At 42.0% G+C, this 27,785-nt stretch overlaps 1 protein-coding gene across 8 annotated transcripts in view; it reads right to left on the reverse strand.

Annotated features, from left to right (window-relative positions):
* Nucleotides 1–25,387, reverse strand: part of jmjd1cb (jumonji domain containing 1Cb) — a 116,212-nt gene extending 90,825 nt beyond the window's left edge. For 6 of the 8 annotated variants that reach the window (XM_085170373.1, XM_085170371.1, XM_085170370.1 and 3 more), the window contains exon 1: nt 24,940–25,384. In XM_085170373.1, coding sequence (XP_085026499.1) covers nt 24,940–25,095 — 156 coding nt within the window. In that variant the 5' untranslated portion in view covers nt 25,096–25,384. Of the gene's footprint in view, nt 1–24,939 lie in introns of all 8 variants that reach the window. The other 2 variants (XM_085170366.1, XM_085170372.1) reach the window with 2 other exon arrangements.
* Between the last annotated feature and the right edge of the window lie 2,398 nt (nt 25,388–27,785).

The raw sequence follows: 27,785 nt of genomic DNA on the forward strand, positions 1-27,785 counted from the left end.
CTGATGGCATAAGATGTAAGTACAACTCCTCCGGTTTCATATGCAAAAAAAATTATTGCGTTAGCTTACGGGTTCCGGTTCTACAGGGATTTAAAAATAGTTACGCAAAACAGAGCGTGCCCGCTCTGACCGGCTTTAAAGGGTTAATGCAGTGCCGCCTGAGCGATCGAAGATCACGGCCATCCAGTGTTGGTATTCGGCCTTGACGTGCACAGATCTGTTGATCATATTTTGGACAGTAGATGATGAAATCCATAGATTCCTTCAAATTGTACGTTGAGAAACGTTGTTCTCAAACTGCTGGACTATTTGCCCACACAGTTGCTCACAAAGTGGTGAACCCCTCCTCGCCCCATCCTTGCCTGTGAACGACGGAGCCTTCTGGGGATGCTCCATTTATACCCAATCACGACAAACACCTGTTTCCAATTAACCCGTTCAGCTGTGGAATGTTTTTGAACATTCCTCAACTTTCCCAGTCTTTTTTTGGAACGTGTTGCAGGCATCAAATTCAAAATGAGTGAAGATTTGGACAACAACTACAAAGTTTATCCGTTTGAACATGAGACATCTTGTCCTTGTAGTTATTCAAATACATATAGGTTGAAAAGGATTTGAAAATCATTGTATCGTATGTATACAATGTCCCAACTTCATTGGGATTGGGGCTGTAACATCACCGTGGAAACGTTTTTTCAGTGTTGACAGAAAGGAAGGCAGGATTACTTTTTGTAACCTTTTATAACTAAAATTAACCAGCTTGCTTTTTCATATAAGCTCATTATAAGCTTGTATTTGTGCGTATGTTGTAGTAATCTCTTATAAACTTGACAATACTCATATCAGTGTCAGTATGCAGCATTTAGGACCTTTCAGAGTTGTGGAAAATCAGGCACCGTCATTCTTTCTGTAATGTAACGACAAAATCCTGGACAGTGTGTATTTGTTTAACACAGCGCTGTGCACAGTCTGTCCACTCTGGTTCTAGTTGGTGCTCAGTGTTCATTTACTACCCAACTCTTATATTATATCATTCTTGCTTCTGCACTCAGGATTTCACTGCTTTGTCTTGTCATCAAGGAAAACATTCATTTTGAAATGACTTTGAAGTACATGATTTTCTTCTTACACGTTCTTAAATCTTTCTAGTAAGAGCCAAAGTGTAAACATTTTGTATTGTTATTTATGTAAATATGCTAATACTTGCTGTGAGGATATCAACTGATTTTTAGTCTCAAGACATCCACACAGGTCAGGATTTACTCTCGACTAACTACTGTACATGTATGTGCTCTGCTCAGAGAACTTAAAGGAACACTTGTCACTGGGAAAAAAGATCATGCTGCATCATTTGATGGAAATAATAATTATCAAAAAAAGAAGGGGGGGGTATCATCATCTTCCCTCATGAGGCCAGGCATTGTTGCGCAGCAGGAAGGCCCAGGACCCACTGCACCACCTAATGGCAGTCAGGGTTACCGTTGCCTATCCTGTTACACACAGCACAACACTGTCCCCAGCGTTTGTTAATTTCATTAATACCAAAGCACCTGAAAGTGATTAACACCCCCCTCTGCTGACCAGATCAACATCCCCGGAGTTTAACTGACTTGATGCTGCGCTCTGATGTTGTCGTTTCTCCACACCCTGTGATTGAACATTATGTTTTGCATAACACTTGACACCTCCATGGGTTTTAGCACATCATCACAGTACCATCACAGGACCCAGCTCCACTGAGAGTAAATAAATGACACAGAGTTATGACCCAGTCCTAACTGTAACGGCTGATAAGAGTCACTGATTAGGGTTTGTGTTGGTAGAAAGCTTTAACAGAGTGCAGAGTAGCATCCAATCAGAGTTCACCAAAGCCTTATCACCACTGCACTCAACAGGGTTTGTGATTGTGTGTGTTCATTCATCGTAATCCTTGTCAGTTAGTATTCAGACACATGGCTGCTGGCAGTGAGTGACCATGCAAATCATCTACACGTTATCTGTATCTCTTTGCAAATGCACATGAATAAGGACCACACAGGAGCCTCAGCCAGTCACTGTGTTCCCCTTCACCCACAGCCTGTCTCGGTCAGCACAGGCCTCAAAATGTTGTCACAATATACTGTCCTGACTCTACTGAAGCAAGGTGCCAGCACCCACAGCAGCAGTACATGGCAGTAGCAGTGGCACAGCACTATATGCAGTGACACAGCACGAGCTCAAAAGTACCACAGGAACAGTTTTCCCTGGAAAGTTTAATTAAAATTATAAAATAATACTGTCACAGAGAAAAGGTGGGATGTTATCTCTAAACCGGTGGCTTAAATCCCAGCACGAAGTGTCCCAGCAAAACTTGGTGGAGTCATTTCAATTTCACATCACCAGCTGCTAGCATCTGGCTTAGTTGCACTCGATGGTGTGTTTCTGCTTCAAGGGGCAAAACAAGTGTATTGTTTCCACCTTTAGCAGGAATAACTTGCATATTTTCCGAAGTTGTTCGCATTGTTGGAGGTTGTTGATGTAGTTCCCTGTTTAGGTACCAAATCACCATCTGAGGCTGACGCGTGGCTCTCACTCTCAGACATGCCCGGCCCTTTAGTAAACACACGGGCATTGCCATAGCAATCATATCACAATATGACACTTTCTACTGCTATTATCATGGACAATACGATGTGACCTAGGGCTGACACCAAAGGAAAGATTGCAGCATTACTAGGACTAGAAGGTGTTTATACCATGACAGCAGTGGCAGGCAGTGTTCAGGGTTGCGGTTTAATAACTGAACAAATGAAAATCAACCAAAACCTGTGCGTAAAGTACACCATGGAAGTTGTAAACAAATTTTAAAAAGTGCACAATGAAATAGTGGCAGAGGCACTACTGCAGAACAGAACCTGTGGTGTTGCTGAATCCCTGCAGTGCCAGCGTTAACAGTAGTAGTGATGACAGTGACCACAGTAAATGAACACTGAGCCAAACTGTGATTTATCTCTGTCTAAATGTGAAGTGGGTTTTCTGTGACAGCTGTCTCTCTCTCCATCATGCTAAAGCTGTATCAGATGTGCAAATAGTGTTCTCCACGGGCTGTAATGCAACTGGAGTTGCAACTGTAGTTGCACTTCTGCAACAGTCAGCGGTGAGAGCTGGAACAGCATCGCCAGACATGGTGATTTATGCAGAACGCCTTCAGACAGCACACTCCCATCACATTTCATCACATTCTTCTATCTGATGGAAAACATCGCTGTCAAGTTTGAATAATTCAAATCCTTCTCTGGGGCTGATTTAAATAAATAACAGGTAGGAAATGAGGCAAAAACATAAAGGTATAAGGGTTATGCTGGATTATATTTGTACACAATCAAGTAGAACAACACCACACAAATGAGGTTAGACTAAAATTTACAATTCTATCAATTAGCAAATGAAAAGTTAGAAATCAATCTTTGACTTTCTCTAGAACTTTTCCATTGGCAATACGGAAAAAGAAACATTTTCCATGATGGCTTTTAATATTTAAAACAGCATCACTACTTTGGGTTTTTACAGTACTGTGGCATTGACATGTGTGCTGACACAGCCTACAGGCCACAGATAACCCTGCCTCCTCTCACTGTCAGTGCTGTCAGTCAGCTGTCTCATTAACTCCAGCTGAATAGTGTTGTGTTATTGTGTTGGAAAATGTGAAGTTTGCAGCTGTCATGAGTCCCAACCCAAAGAGGATAAAGAAAGCAAGCGTGTGAGACCAAATTACACAAGACACAAGCGAGCTGATATGAGAGTGCTTCTAGGAAACTGCAGAGTGCTAACACCTCTAATTTAGCAAACAGCAGAGACACATGCAAACTCATGACAAGAACTTGACAGCTTGCATTTTAGCATCACTGCAGCCTTGAAAAACAGCCCAGTATATCATCACTGGTAAGTGGGGATGGATAAGAATTTCCATTATGGATATCACTTATTGATTCTCATTGGCTGCGCTTTGAGAGTCGCCCCATCATCAAGCAGCGTAATTGCATTGCATTCTGCGAGGTCACGTGTTTGTGCATGTTGGAGGTGTTTCACCTCTTTGTTGAGATCAGTGTTGGAGTCAAAGTTAAAGCAACATGAACAGGTATCAACTGGAGCCTGAATGCTCGTCACTGCCTTTGTTACCTGTTAAAGTTCAGGTGCTGTATTCACTCAGCCGCACAACTACTCTGCAAACGGAACCGATAGTTTTAACTGCTAACAACAAGAACCGGTTGTCGATTCCCATCCCAGTGATGAGTGCCGACAACACAACTCTTTGGGGTTGTCGTAGCTCAGGAGGTCGAGCAGGCTCTCGCAGGGCTGGTAGTTTGATCCCTGGTTGCACCAGTCTAGATACTAACTCAGATTGCTCTCCACTGCAGCCATCTCAGTCTGAATGTCTGTAAATGTTAGACAGACAGCACTTCAGCACAGAGAGCCTTAGTGAATGTATGACCGGGGCGAGTTGTACAAAGGTGATCTGAGACCTCAGGGAGAGTAAAAGCATTTGTAGCTATAATGTGGCTGTTTTTCCTGTAGTAATGATCAATGACTGTCAGTGTATCAGAGTCAGAAACACTGTGCACACTAGCATTGTTGCAATATTTGCAACATTATTACGAGGTGATGACCCATAAATTAAAAAACAGAACACTGTAAGAGCAGCACGGTAATGGCAGAGCTATGCACTGTGTGTGTGTGTGTGTGCGTGCGTGTCTTTGGCAGCCGCACAGACATCTGCTGTGAAGGTCAAGTTTCAGTCTGTATGGAGCCAATCAATGCAGCCAACGCTAGAACACCCCTCCCTTTCATCTGCTACACTGGGACACACATGGCCAGAAAGCAAGCATTCACGAGCCAAGTATGATAATGCACACGTACAGACACAAAGTTATCACGGATACACAAGCTGACCACAAACACACAGCCACACTTTTACTCAGCAGGTCTCTGAAACCTACACATTTACTGGAAAACGCATCTCAGAAGCCATTAAACACACAATTGAAGGCAAACAGGTAGGCTTAACACACACAGACCGACACACGTGTGGAGAAGGAACCTTGCCCTAGATTCTCAAGGAACAATCTCATGTTACATCTCCGGTCTAACTGGGCTGTGTAGCACAGCAGTCTCTCAGCCCTGCAGGGACAATCACGCTCGTGCAGGCTGCATGCACACTATTGTTTGGAGGTTTCTCCTGCTCTGTGTTCAAACTGTCATTAACCAAAGAGTTTAGAAAGCAAACAAGACTGAACAACTATTTGAAGAGTTAAAAGAAACTGTAAATTCTGATTGGACACAAAACCACGGGCCGTTAAAGGGAAAGCACTTTGTTATTTTCTATTGTGTCAGTCTGCAATACGGCAGCATGTGAGGGTCAGTGCAGGTAGAGTGTTTGTTCTCTTTACCATGACAAACAGAAAACACGTACACATTTAAACCTGTTTGTGCACGTGCACACACACACACGCACACACACACACACACACACGCACACTCCTCGTGCCTATGGTACGACAGCTTTTCTCCGTGCCCCTGGTACACTGCGCAGAAACACCTTGCCACTAGGGGTGGGTTTTTATAATCGATTTATCGATTAAAATCGATTCTGGCTTGGATAACGTAAAATCGATTCATTAAAATCCTGAATCGATTTTTTTAATATAAATTTATTTTGCCCGAAATGCCAGAATCTCTGGTGAAATCTCACAAAATTTCAACAACCACCAAATAGCTAAGACAGTAAATGAGAGCAGGAACATGGATTCTGCACAAAGACTTAAACACACAGCGCGACCCGCGGATCAGAATCAGTTAGATGTCGAATTTCTCACAGTCGGGGCTGAAAGCCGACAGCCCGCTGATTCTGATCTGCCGGCGGGTCCGCGCTTTGTGTTCACCTCCTTTATGCGCTGATTCTGAAGCTGTTAGTTTGATGTCTCTCCAAACAATATTGACCGAACCAGCAGCAAAAGAAGATCCAAACTACGCTTCACAAAAACATCGTCATGTATTCACTCTGACTTTTACTGTTTTGCTTCGACCACGATGCACAGCTCTCTCTCTCTCTCTCTCTCTCTGCTTGTTACGCACAAGTCTACCGTTGTTTACAGCGCTATCGGCCGACTTTTTTTTTTTCTGTTTTATATACTTCCGAAAAGAAAACCTAATTTCTGCCGTTCAATACTGAACAAATTTTAAAATTTTAAAATTATGCAAAATGCAAAATGCTTAGCCGTGTCTCTAATCAAACCGCTGTAACTTCAGAGGTGATGTTCATATGTTGATTAATGGTTTTCTTTCGTTTTTGATGTACTGCAGAATATTTTTATAAAATCCCAGAACAGGAAAATCACCTTCATGTGTTTCTGTGTTTTATCTTCAGCTACTTTGACACAAAGGCCTCTGCTGTGACGATCACACCTTTGATAAAGTCTTGCGTGCGTCAGCTTCCTTTTTATAGATACAAAAATATGTAAATGTACTGATCTGAATTATAATATTTCTGACTGTCAAAATTTCCCAGATTCAAATCAAAGTGAATCGAATCGAATCGAATTAAATCGAATCGTGGATCGAATCGATTCTGGACCTTGTGAATCGGAATTGAATCGATTCTAAAAATCAGTGACGATACCCGGCCCTACTTGCCACACACATACACACACACACGCACACACACGCACACACACACACACGCGCGCACCCACACACACATACACACACCCACGCACGCACGTACACACACACATGCACACACGCACACACACACATGCACACACACAGACGCACACACACATACGCACGCACACACACACACACAAAATGTTCTGAAAGAACTCTTACAGAACCCAACATGGAACTGAGCTTAAGCTCAACTGAACAGTAAAAAGTTGAGACTATGTCAAAATCTAAATATGATCCAATAAGGAGCTCGTTTAATCAATACATGAAAACTGATTTATTAACTACGATTGTGTTTGAATCAAACTGTCAGGCTGCAGATCACAGAAACTGAACAAAGCTCAGGTTTCACTGATGCACGTTTTACACCATTAATCATTTTGCTGTTTTTACTCTGTTAATACAGCGATTCACCACCTCTCTCTCCATTCACAATCAACATGAACAACACCACGACTACAGAGTGTGTGTGTGTGTGTGTGTGCGTGTTGCTCAGAATCACCTCCAGCACTGTTTTCCTAAAAGGTGTGTCAGTGTAGAGCTGTAGTCTCACTTCTCTTTTCTCTGCGCTGCTTGCCAACACTACAAAAGAGATGAAGCAGGCCTTGTGTGTGGGCGGGCATTTGGAGTCCACATGTGTCTTTTCTTTCAAGTGTGAGTGCTAGCACAGGGGCCGAGGCACAGGCTGACGTGCACACTGACAGGATAGTGGAAAGAAGCCTGGCTACATGGCCGCCAGAACAAAGTCTACTTGTCTGACAAGCTTTACTGCTTTGTGACTGCGACGCCGTCTGACTGCTCCAACAGGGAAATACTAATTGTGTAGATCGAGTATAAAGCTACTGGGGCTATAGGCAACTTGGGCACACGTCTGGATTATATTCCTGTTTACTTTGACATATCTTACACTCATTTTCTATTCAGAGAGACAGACGTCTGTCGGAGCTGCAGCCCGACATTAAATGAAGATATTACACTTAACCGACTGGTATTTCTAGAGCAGACTGGTGTCCAATTCTAATTTCACTGCACAACTAAAATGTGCCACAATAACTCACAGGATTTTAGCCCATGAGCAGCACAAACGTTTAAAAAGAAAAAGAGCAGCACCAAAGACATCTGTGAAAATGTGACAACAATCAGGCAAAGAACTCATTGTAACAGCTCATGTAAGTGATTAATCATTAAAGTATCTTTTGACTGTTGATTTCACCAAACAGCAGAGCTCAGAGCTGCTGCTGATGGTGCTGCATTTATAAAGTCAGTTTTCTTGAATTTCATAAATCCAAAACATATCGATATTCTCGTCTGCATGTGGGGAAAGTACTGTTAGCTGCTTTGATGAAGAAAGAAAGAGCCGACCAGCATTCAGCCTGCTGATGATGATGATGATGATGAGCTCTTCTTTGGGAGGGAATATTTTCTCTCTCAGGAAACAAGAGTTAACTTGATTAATTGCAATTCACATTCCAGCTGAGACACGTCAAATACAGGATCTACTGACACGCGGCTGAAGCAGTTTTCAAGGCTAATCACACAGCAGTGTTTAGGGGTCCGCGCCCTGTGGCGGGGGTGGGGCCTACTTAATTAAAAATACTGCTCTCCATTCATAAATGTGACATTACATAAGTGTAACTGAAGCACAACCATTCAGGTTTCACAAACTGAAACCATCCCAAAGCAAACTTATATTAAACTCATCACTTTGTACTGTAACAGCTTATAACAATCAAACTCTTCACAGGCAGGTCTCCAAATATTATTTCCAGCATGTTATCTCCTTTCTCCAAACATAAGCAGCATTTCTGTGAGCTCCATACTCATCTCATCGAAATTGGAAGCTCTCCCCTAGTTTGAACTTTTATTATAAAGTTAAAGCATATCATTAAACAGCAGTGGTTTTTGCTATGGCTCAATAGAAAAGGACCGTCTTCGAGGGGATAAGAAGAAAAACAAAGATCAACGAGAGATCAAGGACAAAACAAAAACAGTATCCATGCGATGCTGAGCCCAAAAGCCAGATCTCTGCTGTTCTCTTGTACCAAGCAACAGCAGCATGTACAGAATCAAATACAGGAACAGCAACATTTCTTATGTTTATTTACTTAACTGCAAACTGTGGTCACAGTGAGCTGACATGCTTTCTCTGTCTCACTCACTCATTTACTTTCACTGTCATGATATTCAGGCAGGAGCCTGAGAAAGGACGGTGTGACATCTGCTGTTAAGCTTTTACAACACTCGAGTACAGTGCGGGATATTTAACACTGGTACTGGATCAGTACTCATTATCAGCAGACACCCACAGCCAAAGATTGGGATCAGGTCTGACCTGGATCAGGTCTGACCTGGATCAGACTGGAGCCAGCTCTGATTCATTCAAGACAAAATGAAACAGGATTTTAAGTGGACAGCATATTAAACTTTGTTAAACTCAGTTTAAACTCACATGTCAGTCTTCACGTTCACATGACACGCTCTCTGTCAGGTCACAAGCTAACGGTTTAATTCTTGAGTAGCTATGCTGGTAGAGACCTTGAAGCTCTGAAGCTTCAGTGAGAATTACTGTGAGGCTTACACTTCACCCACTGGCAAACACAACAGGAGCAGACACATCACAGTCACAAAGACTCCATCAGACACACTAAAGTAGCTCAGAAGTTACTCTCAGCTTTATGGCACCAAACACAGAGCTGGGAGAGCGCGTCACTGTTGTTGACTTTGTTTCTTTTTGTGTTTCTCTGACATCTTTGTAACATAATAACACATCACTGTTCCAGTATAAAGACTAGTAACATTAGATGTCTTACAACCTTGCATTGCTATTTCAAATAAACAGAAGCAGTTTAATACTGATGTGGACATCAGTGCCAATATTGGGTCACCAAGTGGTTTGGTTTGGTGCTCATGGACACAGCAGCAGAGAAGAAAGTGGCATTAGCACTCTGCCATCTGGAAAGAGTTAGCATGCTGCTGAACGAAGAGAACAGAACGAGCAGAAGGGAGCAAAGGCAAAAACAAGCTCTTTAACGTTTCGACTGCACTCTTAGTGAAACGGAGATGAAGCTTCTGAAAGCACTACACACTAAAACACACAGGCCTTCACTTTGTTTTGGGTTTTTTCTTGGAAGAAAAAAAGATGTTTCTATGTCTGTGTTGCACAGGCAGAGTGAAGCTGGGCTCCACAGGGGAGCCATACTTTCTCCAGTCAACAGTCGTTCCACCGTTTCCCTCTCACGGTGCTGTAAACCTCAACATAAGTGCACAAGCGTGCTCTGATCTCCTCACGCCATCAGGCGGGACTCTGCTGAACTATGTTAAAGATCACTCATTAGTGTGTGTTCACTAGAAGCTGCTCAGCTGCACAAAAATAATTGTTGCATGTGTAAAATGTCTGTGTTGCATTACAGGACGGTTAGCTTTTAATTGTGCATGTGTCACGGACACCACTGTATTATATTGCACATTGCATTCCTCTTTATTCTATCAGATGGTAGAGCAGTGATTAGTGTGTAGTCAATGAACATGGAAAAAATCAACTGAAGACACTACAGTTGGAGAGGATACCGTGTGCTCAGATCCTTTGTGGATCTTTGTTGTCTTGTGCTCAGTGCTGCTGTAATCTGGCACTGAAGGAGTTAAGTTCTGTGCAGCGGGTGAACTCAAAGGAACTGCCGTTCACGTGGCTAAGCCGCTGTTGCTATGGGAGAGAGGCCAGACAGAGGAGAAAGAAACCCCTCTCTCTCAGTCTCGCTCACATTCCCATTTTCTCTCTCACGTTCCCTTTCCCTCCTCCTCTGCGCTCATTCCCTCTCTTCCAGAGAGCCTGGCTGGCTACAAAACCAAACGGCTAATGAGAGTACACAGCTCTCTACTCCGTCCCTTCATTTTTCAAATAACAGCCGCTCGCTCCTTTCTTACAGCTCTCTGAAACATCATCTCTCTCTCCTCCGTCCCTCTCTCTGGTTTTCACTCTGTCTCTCTGAATGCCAGCGAGTGAGTCATGCACCAACAGCAGAGGGCCGGGCTCAATGTACCAGTGTGTACATCGAGACAGTTCCTCTTATTTTCAGGTCCAAATCAAGGAGCTTGTGATCAGAAACAAAGCACAGACGTGGCTGAACACAGCCGCTGAAATGTTACACTTAGAATACAAACAGACTCATTGCTGAACATGAAGCAGAATGTGAGCACAGAAACATGAAGTGTCGCTGCTTATAAAGAACCAAGAATCGGGAGTCTGGTTCAGCCAATAGCTGATATCAGCCTGTGATTCAAGCATCACACTGTCGTGTACGTTAAACAGCTGTTTTATCCACTGCTGTACCATCTAATCGAATTAATTACATTCTATTCACCACCTCTCCCCTACAACACACTCACACACACACATACACATGTCTTTTTGAAGACACACAAACAGTATTTTGATTCTCCTGCATGTCCTGCACATGTAGCCAACTATCTTTGACTCTTTGAAAACAGCAACATCCATAAATGAGATCTTCCAAATGACCTGCACTGCCCCTTTAGTCAGTGTTGCACATATTACACATAACTGTAGGTGTGCACAGGTCTGCTCGATATAACGATATATATCGGATAACGATATAAAAACATCTATCGTTTCATTTCACAATATCGTTTGTTTCGTGGTGTCGCAAAATAAACTGTTTACGGCGATATGTTTTCATGGTTTTGATGTCACTGTAGTTATTATTAATTTCTTAAAGTTCTCTCTTTCTCTTATATTTAATATAACCACACTACAGACGGACAAGCGCCTGTTTTTATGCGTTGTGGTTAGCAACAACGACGGTAACACCATCGCGTGTTCGCTTGTTTATGTTCCACATAAACCTTTCACAATAAAGCTCAAGATCCTGTTGAGTAGGGATGGGTATCGTTTAGGTTTTATCTGATACCGGTGCCAAACCGGTACTTTTGAAACGGTGCCGGTGCTTAAACGGTGCTCAAACCGGTGCTTAAAGAATGGAGAACACAAAATTGGTCCAAAAACCTCATGTTCAGCTGTTTTTTTTGTAAAAAGATAACAATGTTAGCCTTTTCTGCAGCTATAGGGCATATATGGTATCACTCTTGGCTGGAAGCAGCTTAATCAATGGAAAAAACACAAACTTTGTCCAAAAACCTCTCATGTTTAACTGTTTTCCACTTTTTCTTTGGTCATTTTAGCCTTTTTGTCCAGGGTGAAGGGAGTATCTGCCATCAAACAAGAAGACAGCCGCATGTAGCTATGATGGTGTTTGCTAGTTCACCTTACATGCATTAATGTAATAACGTGGTTAGCCTACTCAACGTAAATTATACACGAACAACATTAAGCTACTCACGCAGAGAAGAACGGCTGCTGCTGCATCATCATCCTCATCATTTCTGCTACACTGGCAGGGCTAGGGGCCAGGACTCTCCCCTTCAGCTTTTTGGGGGATGTTGCTAACTCTTCGTCCGATAACAGGCACCACACCTGCAGTAGATGTGCTCGGTGTGAGGTCTCGCAGCAAGCTATCAAATACGGCGCATTTTTCGGCTTTTAAAAAAAACGCTATGCGTCGCCAGGTGTTTCATCGGATTTCAGGTGTTACCTCCTTTCCACAGTATCACCTTAAAGCACTTGTTGCAGGCTGCTGAGTTTGCATCTTTTGCTGTGAAGTACAGCAAGACTTTTGACCGCTTCGCCTTGGGCATTTTTAACCTGTAGCTCTGCTCTAAAAGAACGTACGTACCTGGACCCGCCTACTATCCCCGGAAACGTAAAATGATTGGCTAGAATCTAAAGTGTATCACAGCTCAGGAAAAAAAAGCACCGAAATAAAGCACCGAAATGTGCGCTGCTTTTCGGTCTGGTTACTACCGTTTATATCAGAACCGGTGCCATCATGGCACCGGATACCGGTACCCATCCCTACTGTTGAGACTTTTCAAAATAAACCGAATCACGTGAAAGAGCAGATTATTTACAGATGAGAAGTAAAAAAGACGCCAGGTGCTAAAAAATAAAGCTTAGACTCAAACGTTAGAACAGGCTTTTCCCCGCAGCACGCCGTGTAATAAACACTCACAAAGAAAACGGCGGCCGTTACAACTTATGTCTAAAAATGTATCTCCAAAAGTTTATTCTGTTCATCTGGATGAAGTGACGTCTTCAGTCTCAGCTGACTGCAGGTTTCAACCTTATAAACAGGACATTTGCATAATGACTGAAACCAGCCCACTGAAGGAACAATGGGCTGTGAGGTCAGTTCCTTAATCTTAATTATGCAAATTCTCATGACCATTGATCAACAACCACCGATCAATGGCCATGAGTACCATTGACAGAGAGTTGGGGAATGGCTGCAATCACAGCATTTGATTTACTTACCTGGATGATTGAGCAAGCATCAAGATTAAACCGTTTCACGCATCGGTTAAAACACTCGACTCCAGCTACATGACGCGCAGCTGGAAACACTTCACGCAAGTCGAGCTGCCCGAGATTCACAGACTTTACAGAAAATGTTACATTTTTGTGATTTATATCATTATCGGGACGATAGATGTCTTATATCGGGATATGAGATTTTGGTCATCTGCCCTAGATGTGCAGAAATCTTTTTGAGCTATTTGATCAAACAGATGGACAAAGGTAAGAGACAAAGAACCGACAGTGGGCTTTCCATTTCCTGCTATAGTGTCATTCAGTGGTTAGCATTCAAACTCATTTAATGGTCAAGGAATCAACTCAGATTACACCTCGTCTGCTGAAGTGTACGTTTATCGCCTGGAAACTGGATCTACACATACAGCTCGGAGGTAAACTGGAGCCAAGTACAGCACATACAATAACTTCCATCTGGGTATACCCAGCAGTTAAATAAAGAAGTATTCGGTGTACTCGTATCACAGCCGGGTCGAGGCAGGAGGAGGTTAACGTGCACCATTTATTCTCCACACTCTACCCAAACAGAAAAAACTCAGGTAAAGACACACGTGGACGTTCATATACAACAATGAACACCAGAATTAACACAAGTGGACTTCACCAGTTAAACAGCTGATATTATTATTCCTTAATGGTGGCCTCCCAGCACACAGTGGAGTTTGCACCGTCAGATTAAGCTTTCATTTAAAAATCAACACTGCTGACGTCATCATCCTTGGGCACAACCCTACACTGCAACAAATACATCACGTGGTAGATACATGAAAAACAACTAATTCCACATAAGTAAAGAGAGCATCCAACACATAAAATATAATGGCAGCTTTTTAGAGATGTGATTATTATTGCAATGCTTCTTTAAGTCCAATAAGGGCACAGACAGGACAGGTGAAGCCAAAAGCAGACTCCATCAGACTAGATGCTCACCATATTATTAACCCTTTAAGACCTACCATAGAACCAAGTCCACCAGAGCTTATATTATATTTTTACATGTTGTAGAGCCATTTTTGGGAGCATTTCAAGTTGCTATACATCAATACAACCATTATAGCCTAGATTTTAATAATATGTCTGCATTAAGTGCATAGTAATTACATAAGTTGCAAAAAAGTGCAATAAACTACAAAAAAATTGAAAATCGTTTTTGTTTTTTTAACATATATTTCTAGTTAGAGAAATTTAAGAGGCTTATCCCTCAAAACTGTAAATACAAAAAAGTTGCACAAAATAGTTTCCCACCACAGGAAATTTATTTTGAGTGTCTTCATAGTTTTATTTTTGAAATACACCAATTTTTATACACTGCAGGAAAAACGAAAATAAATATTATAATGCAAATTTGCAAAAAAGCAGCATATGCATCAAAATAAACTATTTCCAGCAGTGCAATATGAGTCCTAAGCATCCCAGAAACCACACAGAAAGTCATAAAGTCAAAGATAACTTTTAAAAACACCAGTATAGGCTCATGAGGCCCTGATGGTAAAAAACTACATTTCCGCGAAAATGACGCCACTTCCGGTTTCGGGCAGGAAATGGCGGACATGCGATAGTTCACGCTGACGTCTATTCCAATGTAGGAAGTGTTACGAACAGCTGATCGGATGGCAAAGCGTGTTTCTGGAATATTATGTTTTTGTTGCTGCAAGTGCTTTTTATGCAGTTTTTGCAAAGCTATATGTGGAAGGAAACTGTGACCGAGGACAAGCTGATGGCATAAGATGTAAGTACAACTCCTCCGGTTTCATATGCAAAAAAAATTATTGCGCTAGCTTATGTGGTTGCAGAGCTACCGGGATTTAAAAATAGTTACGCAAAACAGAGCGTGCCCGCTCCGACTGGCTTTAAAGGGTTAAAGGACTCTCAGGAGAACATTCATCAGTAATATTAATGTCAATATAAACCACACCCCACTCAGTACAGTGGATCCCCCTGCATGATAAAAACAACCACCAGAACAGACCTGACCAGCATCAGCCTGGCACGGTGCCCCAGTGGGTCTAAGCCATACTGGGAGCACGGTGAGCCCTACCAGGATTAGGCAGATTAAGGTGTTACCTTATTGTTGTTTATAAAAACACACGGTAAAAGAAATCAGCGAGGTGGTGTGCTTCAGTAACCATGACAGCCAGCATCTATGGTGGTGGTAGCGACAAAACCGCCGCACATCATAATAGGAGATTTCTATTGTTCATCACAGTCTTATCAGGTAGGGATGGTTTGTGTCTCTGCTCACAGAGAACAAAGTGTTCTGATCCTGTTTAAAATTCATCTACTCGACTGCCGGCACGCCAGCTGTCGCTCTACGCTTTGTAGTGTCCCACTGGCACAGAGCAACCACATTTAATATAATGAATCAGTAGAAGACAAGATTAAGTGAATTATGTTTCAGGGTCAACTGGTTTCGGCTAGGACAGAAGTCGGGCACATTGTGTAGCCGGGTAAGTTGAAGCTCACTGCTCACAGGTAGCAGACAAACAACACTCGCCCTGTGCTCCAAAACTGAAGACGGCAGCAGACGACTTTTCATTCTCTACACAAAGGAAAAGATGAACACATGCGAGCCACGGTGTCTCCATCAATCCATGTGGGAGATGTTCCAAACTGAATGAGTACAACCTCCTCATTACTGGCTACACAAAAATAGCTCCGCTCACATTCTTTGGTAACAGTCTCGTTAGAGGGCCCAGCCAGTATCCTGGTTGACTGACGGCAGCGTTCAAAAATACACAGAACAGCTCTGGGCTGGACGGAAATGAGTCTGAAGTTCAACACAAGTCATTTATTGAGTAGAGCTGCTTTTATAAGAGACGTCCCATGGTGGCGTTGATCTATGCTACTTATGTGGATCCCAGCTATATACGAAACATTTTAGACATTAAGTCCAGTCAAACCATCTCAGTGTGTAGTATTGCGTTACCTCTTTTATGTGAAATCAGCCAAGCGTGAGGACAGAGGTGTTGAAGCAGTCAGACAAGCTCAGGTTTGCTCGCTCCTTATGCTTCCTCCCTACATGCTTTACTGAAACACTGTGGAAACGCCACAGGTCAGCTCACATGTTTTGATTTATCAGTGACTGTCACAGCATTGGCCTACACAGTGCATCATGTAGTTTACTCAAAGCCATCTACAGAAAAAGATCCTGACTAAACAAAGCTGTTCACATAGCTGTTGATTCATGCGTACACTGAGAGGTTATAAGGTTTTCCAAAGAGCTCGGCCACGCACTGTTATCCTGCAAAGGTAACCCACTGGGCGGTGTGTATCTCACTGAGCTGTGATCCATTACTGAAGCCTTCCCACAGAGTGAAAACAGGTCATGAGGTTAGCTGATATGATGACAGTTTAATACTAGTTTGCGTTGTGTTTTGATTTAATTGGGGAATGATGATGTGAAATTCAAATATAATAAAAACTACACAGTCTGTCTACACACAGAAATTAATTGTTATTTATTTTATGAAAAATTAAAATGACTAATGTCCTTTTTCTTTAGATGCATAATAATTTTCCAGCTCACCACTGTAATGTCACTGTGTTGGGTTTTTTAACACAGAAAACCAAAAGATGAGGCGTTTACCTTATAGAGCAAACAGTCAGTGAGGAAGAGAAGCTTTAATGGAAGAAACCAGCTCAGACGAGCAACTACAAGGTTTGGAGCGGGCGGATGACACCACCTGATGAAGGCGTAGACACGGATGATAGATTGTGAGTCAATCTGCAGGACGATGCTTTGGGATCTTCTTCTATAACTCAGTTATACATGCTCTGCTGTGAGAGCGGTGTATTGGAAGTTTCACTGCTCTGGCTGTGTGAAATATTACACAGTCAAAATCCTGATATGGGAGCTGTTTGGTGTGTCAGCCCTCGCACACTGTGTAGAGTACATCGTTCAACTGGACGGTGATTCAGAGAGCCTGGATACATTGTATCTCCAGTAAGGCATGAGAGGTTAGTTATTTCACTCTGTTTAGCTTGATTAGTGTTTTCCTACTGAACTTTGTTCTATTTCTATTTTAAAATGTTGCCGTTAGAATGAACTTTTGAGTATTTTCATGATACACTGTTGCTTTGCCTCACCTCCTAACCTTTACTTACACAGGGAAAAGAAATTAGTTTTAACTTCTGGTCTGTCAAGAAAGTCCTTGAAAGTGCTCGAGTTCAATTTGTTTAAAAAACTGTTTTGGAAACTTGTGCTTTTTTCTAGTTTGACCACATTATCTCAGTAACTAGATTACTTCTTACCACTACAAGCGAGAAAAAACAAAGTGAAGGAGATGGCACGGTGGCGATTTTTGTTCCTTCCACAGATGTTGATGATATTAGGATTCCCAATCATGCCATGATAAAAAAAACTCTGTTATGGTTGCAGTGTGCCTGGGAAAAGAACAACTTAACCCCAGGATATATAGGGGTTAAATTACACCTTAATATTACATGAAATGCTCCTGATGGGACGTTGTGGACCTCTGCTCTGCCCACTGATTGTGCCACCTGGCCCTCTCGTTATGGTGCAGAGTCATTTCTTTGCAAATAAGTTGGGTGGAACATCGTACTCCCAACCTGTTACAGGGAAAAGTCAACCACAGAGTATCAGACTGAAGCTGAGTCCAGCAAAGCACCAGTGCACCTGACTCAGACACCCTCTCCAACAAGTCATCATTTAAAAAGTGCTCTACAAACCTTAGCATCAGTTAGCATTACTGCTAACTGATGCATTCTCTCATTTCAGTGCAGCTAGCCATCAATGAAGAATCACTAACTGCTCAATAGACAAAGTGAAAATGGACAGCCTTCCTTTGGTTTTAACATTAAATGTATTGCTGCAGCTAGGAACAATACACAAGGTTATAATACGTTCTAGCATCATACAGTTACACCATGCCACACTAAGAACAGAAGAAGAGCCCACTGAGGTCTGACAGGTCCTGCAGGAAGCTAGAGCAGCTGCTGACTAGAGGAGCCTAATATATTCCCAGGGTTATATAGGAAGCCCGTGAGCCTGTAGAAGACTTTGTGGCTGCTGTATGAAGCAATGAGGTTCAGTGTGTGTGTGTGTGTGTGTGTGTGTGTGTGTGTGTCCGTCTGTCTGACAGCAATGGGGGAAGGGTGCATCCAGCCTCCAATCCAGCCATCCCAACTTGGCTTCAAATTACATTTTGTTTCCTTAGGCACCAGAAAACAAACCACTAACATTTGGTGGATCTCGTTACTGCGCTGCCCAGACACCTCACAGCTTGGATGTCATATTGCAAAATGTAGCTCAATGCACTGATGCCAACTAATAAATAAATATAACCATTCTACACATTTCATTTATTTACCTGATTGAACTGAAACGAATGCTATAACTAATGTGAGAAACGTAGTACTACAAGAATATCCTGAAGAATTTGCAGCACATTTAAAACTGTGCTCAGCTAACCTCCCAACAACACTGCATCGTTTTTCAGCTTTACATCCTGTGTGGCTGACGAAACAGACACAAGTGCTTCTTTTCTCCCAAAAATACGTCTTTTTTTAACTATTCAATTATATAATGAAATTTAGAGTATTTGTCGACAGCTCTATGAGAGTTTTTACCGAGCATAAAAGAAGTGAGTGCACGGTGGTGAGAAGCTCGGCCTGAGATAATACAAAGCTTCATCACAATATTAACAGATATTTTACAATATTTTTTTAACCATGTAACAAAATGAATTGAAGGCCATGTGACTCACATGTACAGTCATGTGACTATGATTTGGACTGACCTGTTGAAGAACACATTTTAAGTGAAAACTGAAAAACAGACGAAGCACTCAACAATGCAAAGAATTCAAATCCATTGTGTCTTGTACAGAATGATATAGTATATGGATCTATTTCATGTGGACTGAGCCTGCATATACACAAGAAGCTGACAGCATCTATTCTGCCACATTTATTCCCTCTGTTTCTAAACAATGTTGTTATTCACGACCCAACACACACACACTCACACACACTGCAACACCCATGCATGGTTTCTGTATGTGGAAGGTTCTTTTCCACTCACAGCCTGTTATTTTCTGCTGATTAGCCACACAGTGATGAACCGAAGGCTACAGCCTTAAAAACAAACTGGCACCAAAGGTTCTGTACACACACACACACACACACACACACACACACACACACACACACTGTAATGAAAAACAAAAGCTCCTATAGGCAATGACCTGGCTGCCCTGCCCTTTCTATTCACTGTGAATCCAGATGAGTTTGTCAATTTTGTGTCTAATGTGCCAGAGTAGAGCTTTGCTGCTGAGCTTTGCCTTTTCTTTAAGCATGTGTCACTGTCTCTCAAGCAACTGAAAACTATGGGGGCCTATGATGCTGTTTAGACATTGTTTATATGACTGCTTCACAGATGTTCAGCTCTCGGTTTAATATTTATCATTTCATATCATTTCCATTTAAACCTGCTACCAGTTTCTGTTTCAGAGTGCTTGCAGAACCAAAACTGGCCCAAATGCAGAGGAACTCACAAAAATCATCAATGGAGTAATTTATTTTCATTTTCTGAACTTTATTCTTTTTAAAAATCCTCCCAGAACTGAAGCAGAGCTAATTAAAATGACTTTAGGCTTCTCAGGTGGCAAACACCTAGTGACACTGCAAACAGATTAGGAAGTAACAAGAGCCTGACATGATATGACACGAGATGGAAAATAAACACACGTAGACTGAATCTAACCCTGCGGCTACTCATTAAATATCATTATAAGCAGAACCAACTGTATCAAACTAAACCTGTTATTTCATCAAAACAGATACATTGTATCTTATTAACTAACAGTTGTGACATTCTGTGTAACAGGATTAAGATTTAGTTACAATGTATTTGTAAGCCTGCTCCTGGGCAAAAAGAAGCACGTGAAGAGACAAACAAACACCTCTGGCAAGGGTCACTCTGACCAGGAGAGGAGTGGACAATGGTTCATGTCAAGTTATGTCAAGCTCACTGAGATGAATGAGGCCTACAGGTTGTAGTCCAACATAATGAATTCATCATGAATTCATGAGACAAAATAAAAACTGAAAGTAGGAGTAATAACGGAGTAATAACGGAGTAATAATGCCTTCGCAGCGTGTGGGAGAGGAAAACCTCATATGCAGACAGCTTAATATTTCTATGGCAATTTATACTCAACATGGCTTTATCATAACCATTAACCATCGTACATGCAAAAACTAGCAATACATCGAGTATATTCAATATATCGCCCACGCCTAACTGAAGATGTTTTATATTGTACGGTACAGGCCCTACAATAATACAGCATAAACAGAGAAACGCCACTAATCAGATGACCATGTATGAGCAGCACTTTGGTGACAGCGGGAAGGAAAAACTTCCTTGTAACAGGAAGAAACCTCCGGCAGAACCAGGCTCAGGGACGAGCAGCCATCTGCCACGACCAATTGGAGTGAGGGGAAGAAGACAGGACAAAGAAACACTGCGGAAGAGAGCCAGAGATTAATAATAACTAATGATTAAATACAGAGTGGTATATAAACACATACTGAGTTAGGATGAAACCCTAAGTGCTTCATCCAGCAGGCTACACCTATTGCAGCATAACTAAGGGAGGATTCAGGGTCACCTGGTCCAGCCCTAACTATATGCTTTAGCAAAAAGGAAAGTTTGAAGCCTAATCTTAAAAGTAGAGATAGTGTCTGTCTCCTGAATCCAAACTGGAAGCTGGTTCCACAGAAGAGGGGCCTGAAAACTGAAGGCTCTGCCTCCCATTCTACTTTTAAATACTCTAGGAACAACAAGTAGGCCTGCAGAGCGGGAGCGAAGTGCTCTAATATTATTTTATTGTGTGTACATGTCTCATTTTATGGCACACACACATGCACATATCCTCACCGCCATGATCAGATTCTCAACCTGTGAAAAACAGGTTCTGCCACTTTACTTGATATATAGCTTAGCTCGATGTCAAATTTACGATCTTAAATAATTTTGACATCATCATAATAATAATAATAATAATAATAATAATAATAATAATATAGGCAGCACGGTGGTTAGCACTGTTGCCGCACAGCAAGAAGGTCCTGAGTTCAATTCCACCATCAGGCCTTTCTGTGTGGAGTTTGCATGTTCTCCCCGTGTTTGCGTGGGTTCCCTCCGGGTACTCCGGCTTCCTCCCACCGTCCAAAGACATGCAGCTTGTGGGGATAGGTTAATTGGATAATCCAAATTATCACTAGGTGTGAATGTGCGAATGAATGTGAGTGCGAATGGTTGTCTGTCCCTGTGTGTTGGCCCTACGACAGACTGGCGACCTGTCCAGGGTGTACCCCGCCTCTCGCCCTATGACAGCTGGGATAGGCTCCAGCGACCCCCGCGACCCTGAAAAGGATAAGCGGAAGCGAATGGATGGATGGATGGATAATAATAATAATAATAATATAATCTCTGTCAGACACAGTCCACAGCATTTCATGGCTCTTTGAATTTTGAATATTAACCTGGTAAAATCACACAAAGACAATTATGATTATTTCCATGCTCACTGACTCAATCCACGAGTGTTAGAGTGAAAAATAAGTGTCACTTTTTTATTTTCTCATGTCATACCTGGGAAAACTCTACATTAACTCAATCAACCCTGATAATATGGCTTAGAAGACCTTTATAAACAACCAGTTACCAACAATGACCTCCAAAGCACCCTGTACCAACCCTTGAGTAAACACACAGGGTATATGGTCACTTAATTCGGAGCTCTTCATATTTACACACAATTGTTAAACTGTCTTATGCAAATTGAACTATAGAAACGGTGAGTAGCCAACATGGTTGGCTAACCATGCAACCAAATGAATATGAAATGAATACGTCTGACCGATCACATCTCAGTGCATCAACACTGTCTGTCTGTGATCAGGTCACACGGGCACTGCAACAATCAGAGAAACAACATATTTTCTTTCTTTTTCCAAATCAGGTAATAAGCTCTTCACTCCATATAAGAATTAAATAGGGCTGCGATATGACCAAAATCTCATCTCCTGATATAAGACATCTATCGTCTGATAACGATATAAATCACAAAAATGTAACATTTTCTGTAAAGTCTGTGAATCTCGGGCAGCTCGACTTGCGTGAAGTGTTTCCAGCTGTGCGTCATGTAGCTGGAGTCGAGTGTTTTAACCGATGCATGAAATGATACATTTTTAGACATAAGTTGTAACGGCCGCCGTTTTCTTTGTGAGTATTTATTACACGGCGTGCTGCGGGGAAAAGCCTGTTCTAACGTTTGAGTCTAAGCTTTATTTTTTAGCACCTGGCTTCTCTTTTTACTTCTCATCCGTAAATAATCTGCTCTTTCACGTGATTCAGTTTATTTTGAAAGGTCTCAACAGGATCTTGAGCTTTATTGTGAAAGGTTTATGTGGAACGTAAACAAGCGGACACGCGATGCTGTTACCGTCGTTGTTGCTAACAACAACACATAAAATTCTATTTTATTCTACTGTATATAGTATTTTATTTTATTCTATTCTGTACAGTTGTGTACTGTATTTATTCTTATTGTATTCTAATTTTTGCTTCATAACTTTTGCACTGTCCACTTCCTGCTGTGACAAAACAAATTTCCCACGTGTGGGACTAATAAAGGTTATCTTATCTTATCTTATCTTAAAAACAGGCGCTTGTCGGTCCGTAGTGTGGTTATATTAAATATGAGAGAAAGAGAGAACTTTAAGAAATTAATAATAACTACAGTGACCATCAAAATAATGAAAAAATATTGCCGTAAACAGTTTATTTTGCGACACCACGAAACAAACGATAGCGTAAAATGAAACGATGTTTTTCTATCGTCATCAGATATATATCGTTATATCGAACAGCCCTAGAATTAAGTGAAACCAAGACAATCGTCTTTACAGGAATTGTTAAGTGCTGTTCTGTCCAACGGATTTTTGATACACACTCATTGATTTCTACTTCAGCCACAAACAGTAAACAGTTTAACAGTAAATATGAACTTTTGGATCAGACACACTTGACAAAGGCCTGGCAGCCTGGCTTGACACACTTCTTCTAATCTACTCTCCAATCCCTCTCCACTGTATTCACTCTGATAGTTAAGCCCCTTGCTAATGAGACTGTGCCACACTGTATGGAATTAAAGTAGAACTCTACTCCATGCCTAAGTTACATCACAGACAAGGACCAGCTCTACATGGGCATTAGTAGTCTGGGGACACGGCTGTTGTCCAGTACAAAGAAGCACATGCAATGCCTGATCTAGTGAAGGCACCAACAATGTTTTGTTATGAAACTGTAATTAATTCATGAAGGATACGTAACCACCCATGCCAGCCTGAATCTTTGATTATACGAATAACAGAAAGCAAGGAAGGTGTGACAACACAAATTGGTCTACTCTCTAATCAAAAAGAAATCAGTATTAATCAGCTGCATCTGTGATCTGCCAAGGACTAAGAACACCGAAAAAAACAGTTTAAGCTTCAAAATCGTTGGAAAATATGCAAGAAATTAACTTGACAAATAAAATCATACACAAAGAATAAATCCGCCACAGAGCTCTGTGACAATCACATGATTAAATTCGCCATAAGCTTTAAAGCCAGACGCTTTACTGCTCTCAAAAAAGGGAACATATAGACAAAGACAACAGGCTAAAGCATCAAATCAGAGCTGGGCTGGGGCTTCTGCCAGTTATCTGCATAGGCAGTCAAAAAAGACTGAACAAAAGAAAAGGGGAAAATGCACTATACACTGCGCTCGCCAGCCAAGGGCTTGTCAGGGCAAATATTTCATTGTTTGCTGGTTTTGGCACGTTAGCCCGTTATAAAAAATGCATCTCTTTATAGGAAGGAGGGATCGTGTATTTACTGCCCGGCTACTATTACCAATGCAATTATTACACGTGAAGCGGGAAACGTATCGGCACCTGTGTGACAGGAGCGTGACAGAAGGTCCTTTTTGAAAATGCAAACCATATATTTTACTTGAAGACTAAATGGCCTTTGTTCAGCCTGCAGCGAGCCTCTTCTGTGGTGTGTTTGGAAATCCTAGCATTCCCGCACCCATGTGCAAGTCCGAGTGGCCACAAGAAATGCCCTAATAACACGGACGGAGACTAGTAACCACGAAGTAATAACGACTAATTTAACGTCTGTAGAAAGCCAACTTGACACGCGTCAGCTGATCTGCAGTGTAAAGCAGATTAAAGGGGACTCAAATTCCTACACATGCTTTTCTCGAATGACAATATGAGCCATTCACATGTCACTCGGTGCTTCGCATTGATTATGTGTCAATCGACCCTTACAATATCCCTGTGGCTGGCAGAAGCACACACAACCGCGCTTCAAACGATCTGGGCACTAACTGAATAACCAGCCCACTTAAATCAGTCTCAGCCACAGCGCGTGCCTAATGGAAGACACAAGTTGGAGGATTTCATGTAAATAAGCGGAGAACTTAGACCTGAACTAACCGTTTGCTTTCCAAGCTACCACACATTGACTCGCAGGCTAAAACTAGCCAAACTTACATGTAAACAATACAACATATTCTACTAATCAGTTGTGCATACACACCATAGACTCCTGCGTCCGAAGAGTCGCAGCGACCGAAAAGAAAGCCGCAAAATAATTTCCGCCTGGCAAGCCTACAACAGTGCCTCGCTGGCTAGCCACCAACCACAGAGATTTTCCCGTTTGCTTTGCATGTAACAGACCAACTACGAGGACAAAGTCAGCGTTTTCCTTACCGTCAGCTCGGCGTTGTCGCTGTCACGATGGTTGACGGCCCGTATAACCCCGGACCTCCACGGCCACCGACCAATGTCGCCGATTTCAGGCGGCTCGTCGCCGCTGACACAGAGGAACCGCTTCCCGACCAGCTCCGGCCGAGCCTCGACTGCCATGGCCCTTCGCTGGTCAAACCCCCCCACCCCCCCCGGAATAAACTTCCCAACAACGACGCCCTTGCAGACCTGTAACTTACGACATTAAAACAGCTCTAAATAATCCAACGGATGGGAGGAAAAGGAAAAAAAGAAAAGTTGGCCTTGCTGAAAGATGAAAAACCGACCCGGGGGATTTAAACGTGTAGCAGTCTCCACCCGCTCGAGCGTCAGTCGCCTTTTCTCTCCACTTGAAAAAACGGTGGAACATTGAACCGCAGCACAGCCGCCATCCATTGGTGTTTCTCCGCTGATCCCTAGACATTCACAAACCGCAGCACGTTGGTGTCCCTCCGCTCCGTCGAATAATTGGTACTATTTTTGCTAATACTACACCGACTACTACCGCCACGAGTCGAGGCTAATATAATGAACGACTAATGTTCAAATTCCTTGTTATACTCCCGCTCTATTAGCGGGACTGCACTTCTATTTCTGTCATCACAAGCAGCATTAATATAGGAAGGTAACAATTCTGGAGGAAATCATGTTTATATCATCTATATTTTGTTTAATATATTGTTTATATTAATATATATTATAAATAATGTCATCATTTATCCATTCTACTAAAGATATACGTTTTTCATCACTATCCCAGTATGAAAGTTGGGTTTTGGTGTTTTTTGGTGTGTGTGAGAGAGGTTTTTTGTTTGTTTGTTTGTTTGTTTTTCTTGCGAAATTATTTTAAAGCAATACCGTATCTCTACTCTTTAATGGCTACAAAGAACATACCCAGTGTTCTTGGGTGGTCTCAACAACAACAGTCTGCCTCAAGCTGCTTTATATTGTAAGGTAAAGATCCTACAATAATACAGAGAATACCCCAACATTTAGTTGACTCCTTATGAGCAAGCACTTTGGTGACAGCGGGAAGGACGAACTTCCTTGTAACAGGAAGAAACCTCCAGCAGAACCAGGCTCAGGGACTGACGGGAAAAAGACACACAACTAGAGATTAATAATAACTAATAGTTACATGCAGAATGGTGTACAAACACACAAAAAGGTGTGTCAAGAAGAAACACGAGCATCGTCGGAAGCCTATTGCAGCGTAACTAAGGGAGGATTAAGCTCAGCCTTATAATATTCTTTGTCAAAAAGGAAAGTTTGAAGCCTAATCTTGAAAGTAGAGATAGTGTCTGTCTCCTGAATCCAAACTGGAAGCTGGTTCCACAGAAGAGGGGCCTGAAAACTGAAGGCTCTCCCTCCCATTCTACTTTTAAATACTCTAGGAACAACAAGTAGGCCTGCAGAGCGGGAGCGAAGTGCTCTAATAGGGTGATATGGTACTACAAGGTCATTAAGATAAGATGGGGCCTGATTAGTCAAGACCTTTTATGTAATAATAAGGGTTTTTAATTCAATTTTGGATTTAACAGAGAGCCAATTAAGGGACACCAGTGAAATACACTCTCTCTTTTTAGTCCCTGTCAGTACTCTTGTTGAAGCATTTTCAGGCAGTTAGCCTATTAATAGGTTTATAGTTTTTAATGTTGAAGCATTAATAAATGGTAGGGCTTCTCTGAACAGTCTTGTTGCAATGGGGTCTAAAACACACATTGATTGTTTGGAGGAAGTAATTACTGAAGGGGAACTCACAAAGATCAACTGGACAACAAGAGTCTAAATAAATATCAATGGTATTGCGCTGTGGAGATGTAATACTTCACAATGTATGACTAGCCGAGTAATTGTTGTTGTTGTCACTGGTCAGATTTACTTGTTTAATCTAATTGTTACGTTTTTATGTGATGCCCAATGTCAGTAAATTATTGTGTCCTAAATGTTATGCATCCATCCGCCACCAGGTGGTGCATTGTTGTTTGGGGGGGGGTCTTGTATCTCAGTCCGATCTTCTTGTTAACACAATTAGACTGAGATACAAGCGGTGGAAATTTTCTCAGAAAGGTGGATGGGCTCTGCCTTAGCGATAGGGCTCTGACTTCAGTCAGTCAGGAGGTGTTCAGAGCAGTGCTGCTGCTCCACATCGAAAGGAGACAGCTAAGGCTGTCGCCTCCTGGGCTAGGTGTTTTGGCTGGGCATGTCTTTCCAGGAGCAGGCCCAGGGTAGACCTGGAGACATCAGAGAGAAACTCTGATTAAGGTCCAGGAGGACGACAAATATCAACAAATACAATTAAAACACTTTCTGGGTCTTTGGTTGATTGATAACCTCGAGTGGAAGATTGTTGCCACTCAACTTGAGCTTCAAGGATTCTAACAGTTAGTACGACTCGGGGTGTTGACTCATTTAAACTAAGATAATCCACCTGCTGTAACCAGGTGTCCGTAAGGCAGAGTACATCAATACGTTGATGAATTATTAATTCATGTACCAATAGGAACTTAAGAGAGAGACTTAATAATCTGAATTTCACTGTTTTACTCTTTGGTGCAGTTGTAATTCAGTTCAATTTAATTCATTTATATAGCGCCAAATCACAACAACAGTTGCGTCAAGGCGCTTTATACTGTAAGGTAGACCATACAATAACACGGTAGACCCCGCAATAGTTGTAGATACCACATTGTTCTTTCTTTGGGACTTTTTGTGTTTATGTGGTGGGCGGTGTTGTCTTTTGGTGGTCTGGAGCTGACGCAGTCAGGTCACCTACTAATCGGAAGGTTGGTGTTTGATCCCTGTCTGCT

Source organism: Neolamprologus multifasciatus, chromosome 8, assembly GCF_963576455.1.
Source record: "Neolamprologus multifasciatus chromosome 8, fNeoMul1.2, whole genome shotgun sequence".
NCBI lineage: Eukaryota > Metazoa > Chordata > Actinopteri > Cichliformes > Cichlidae > Neolamprologus > Neolamprologus multifasciatus.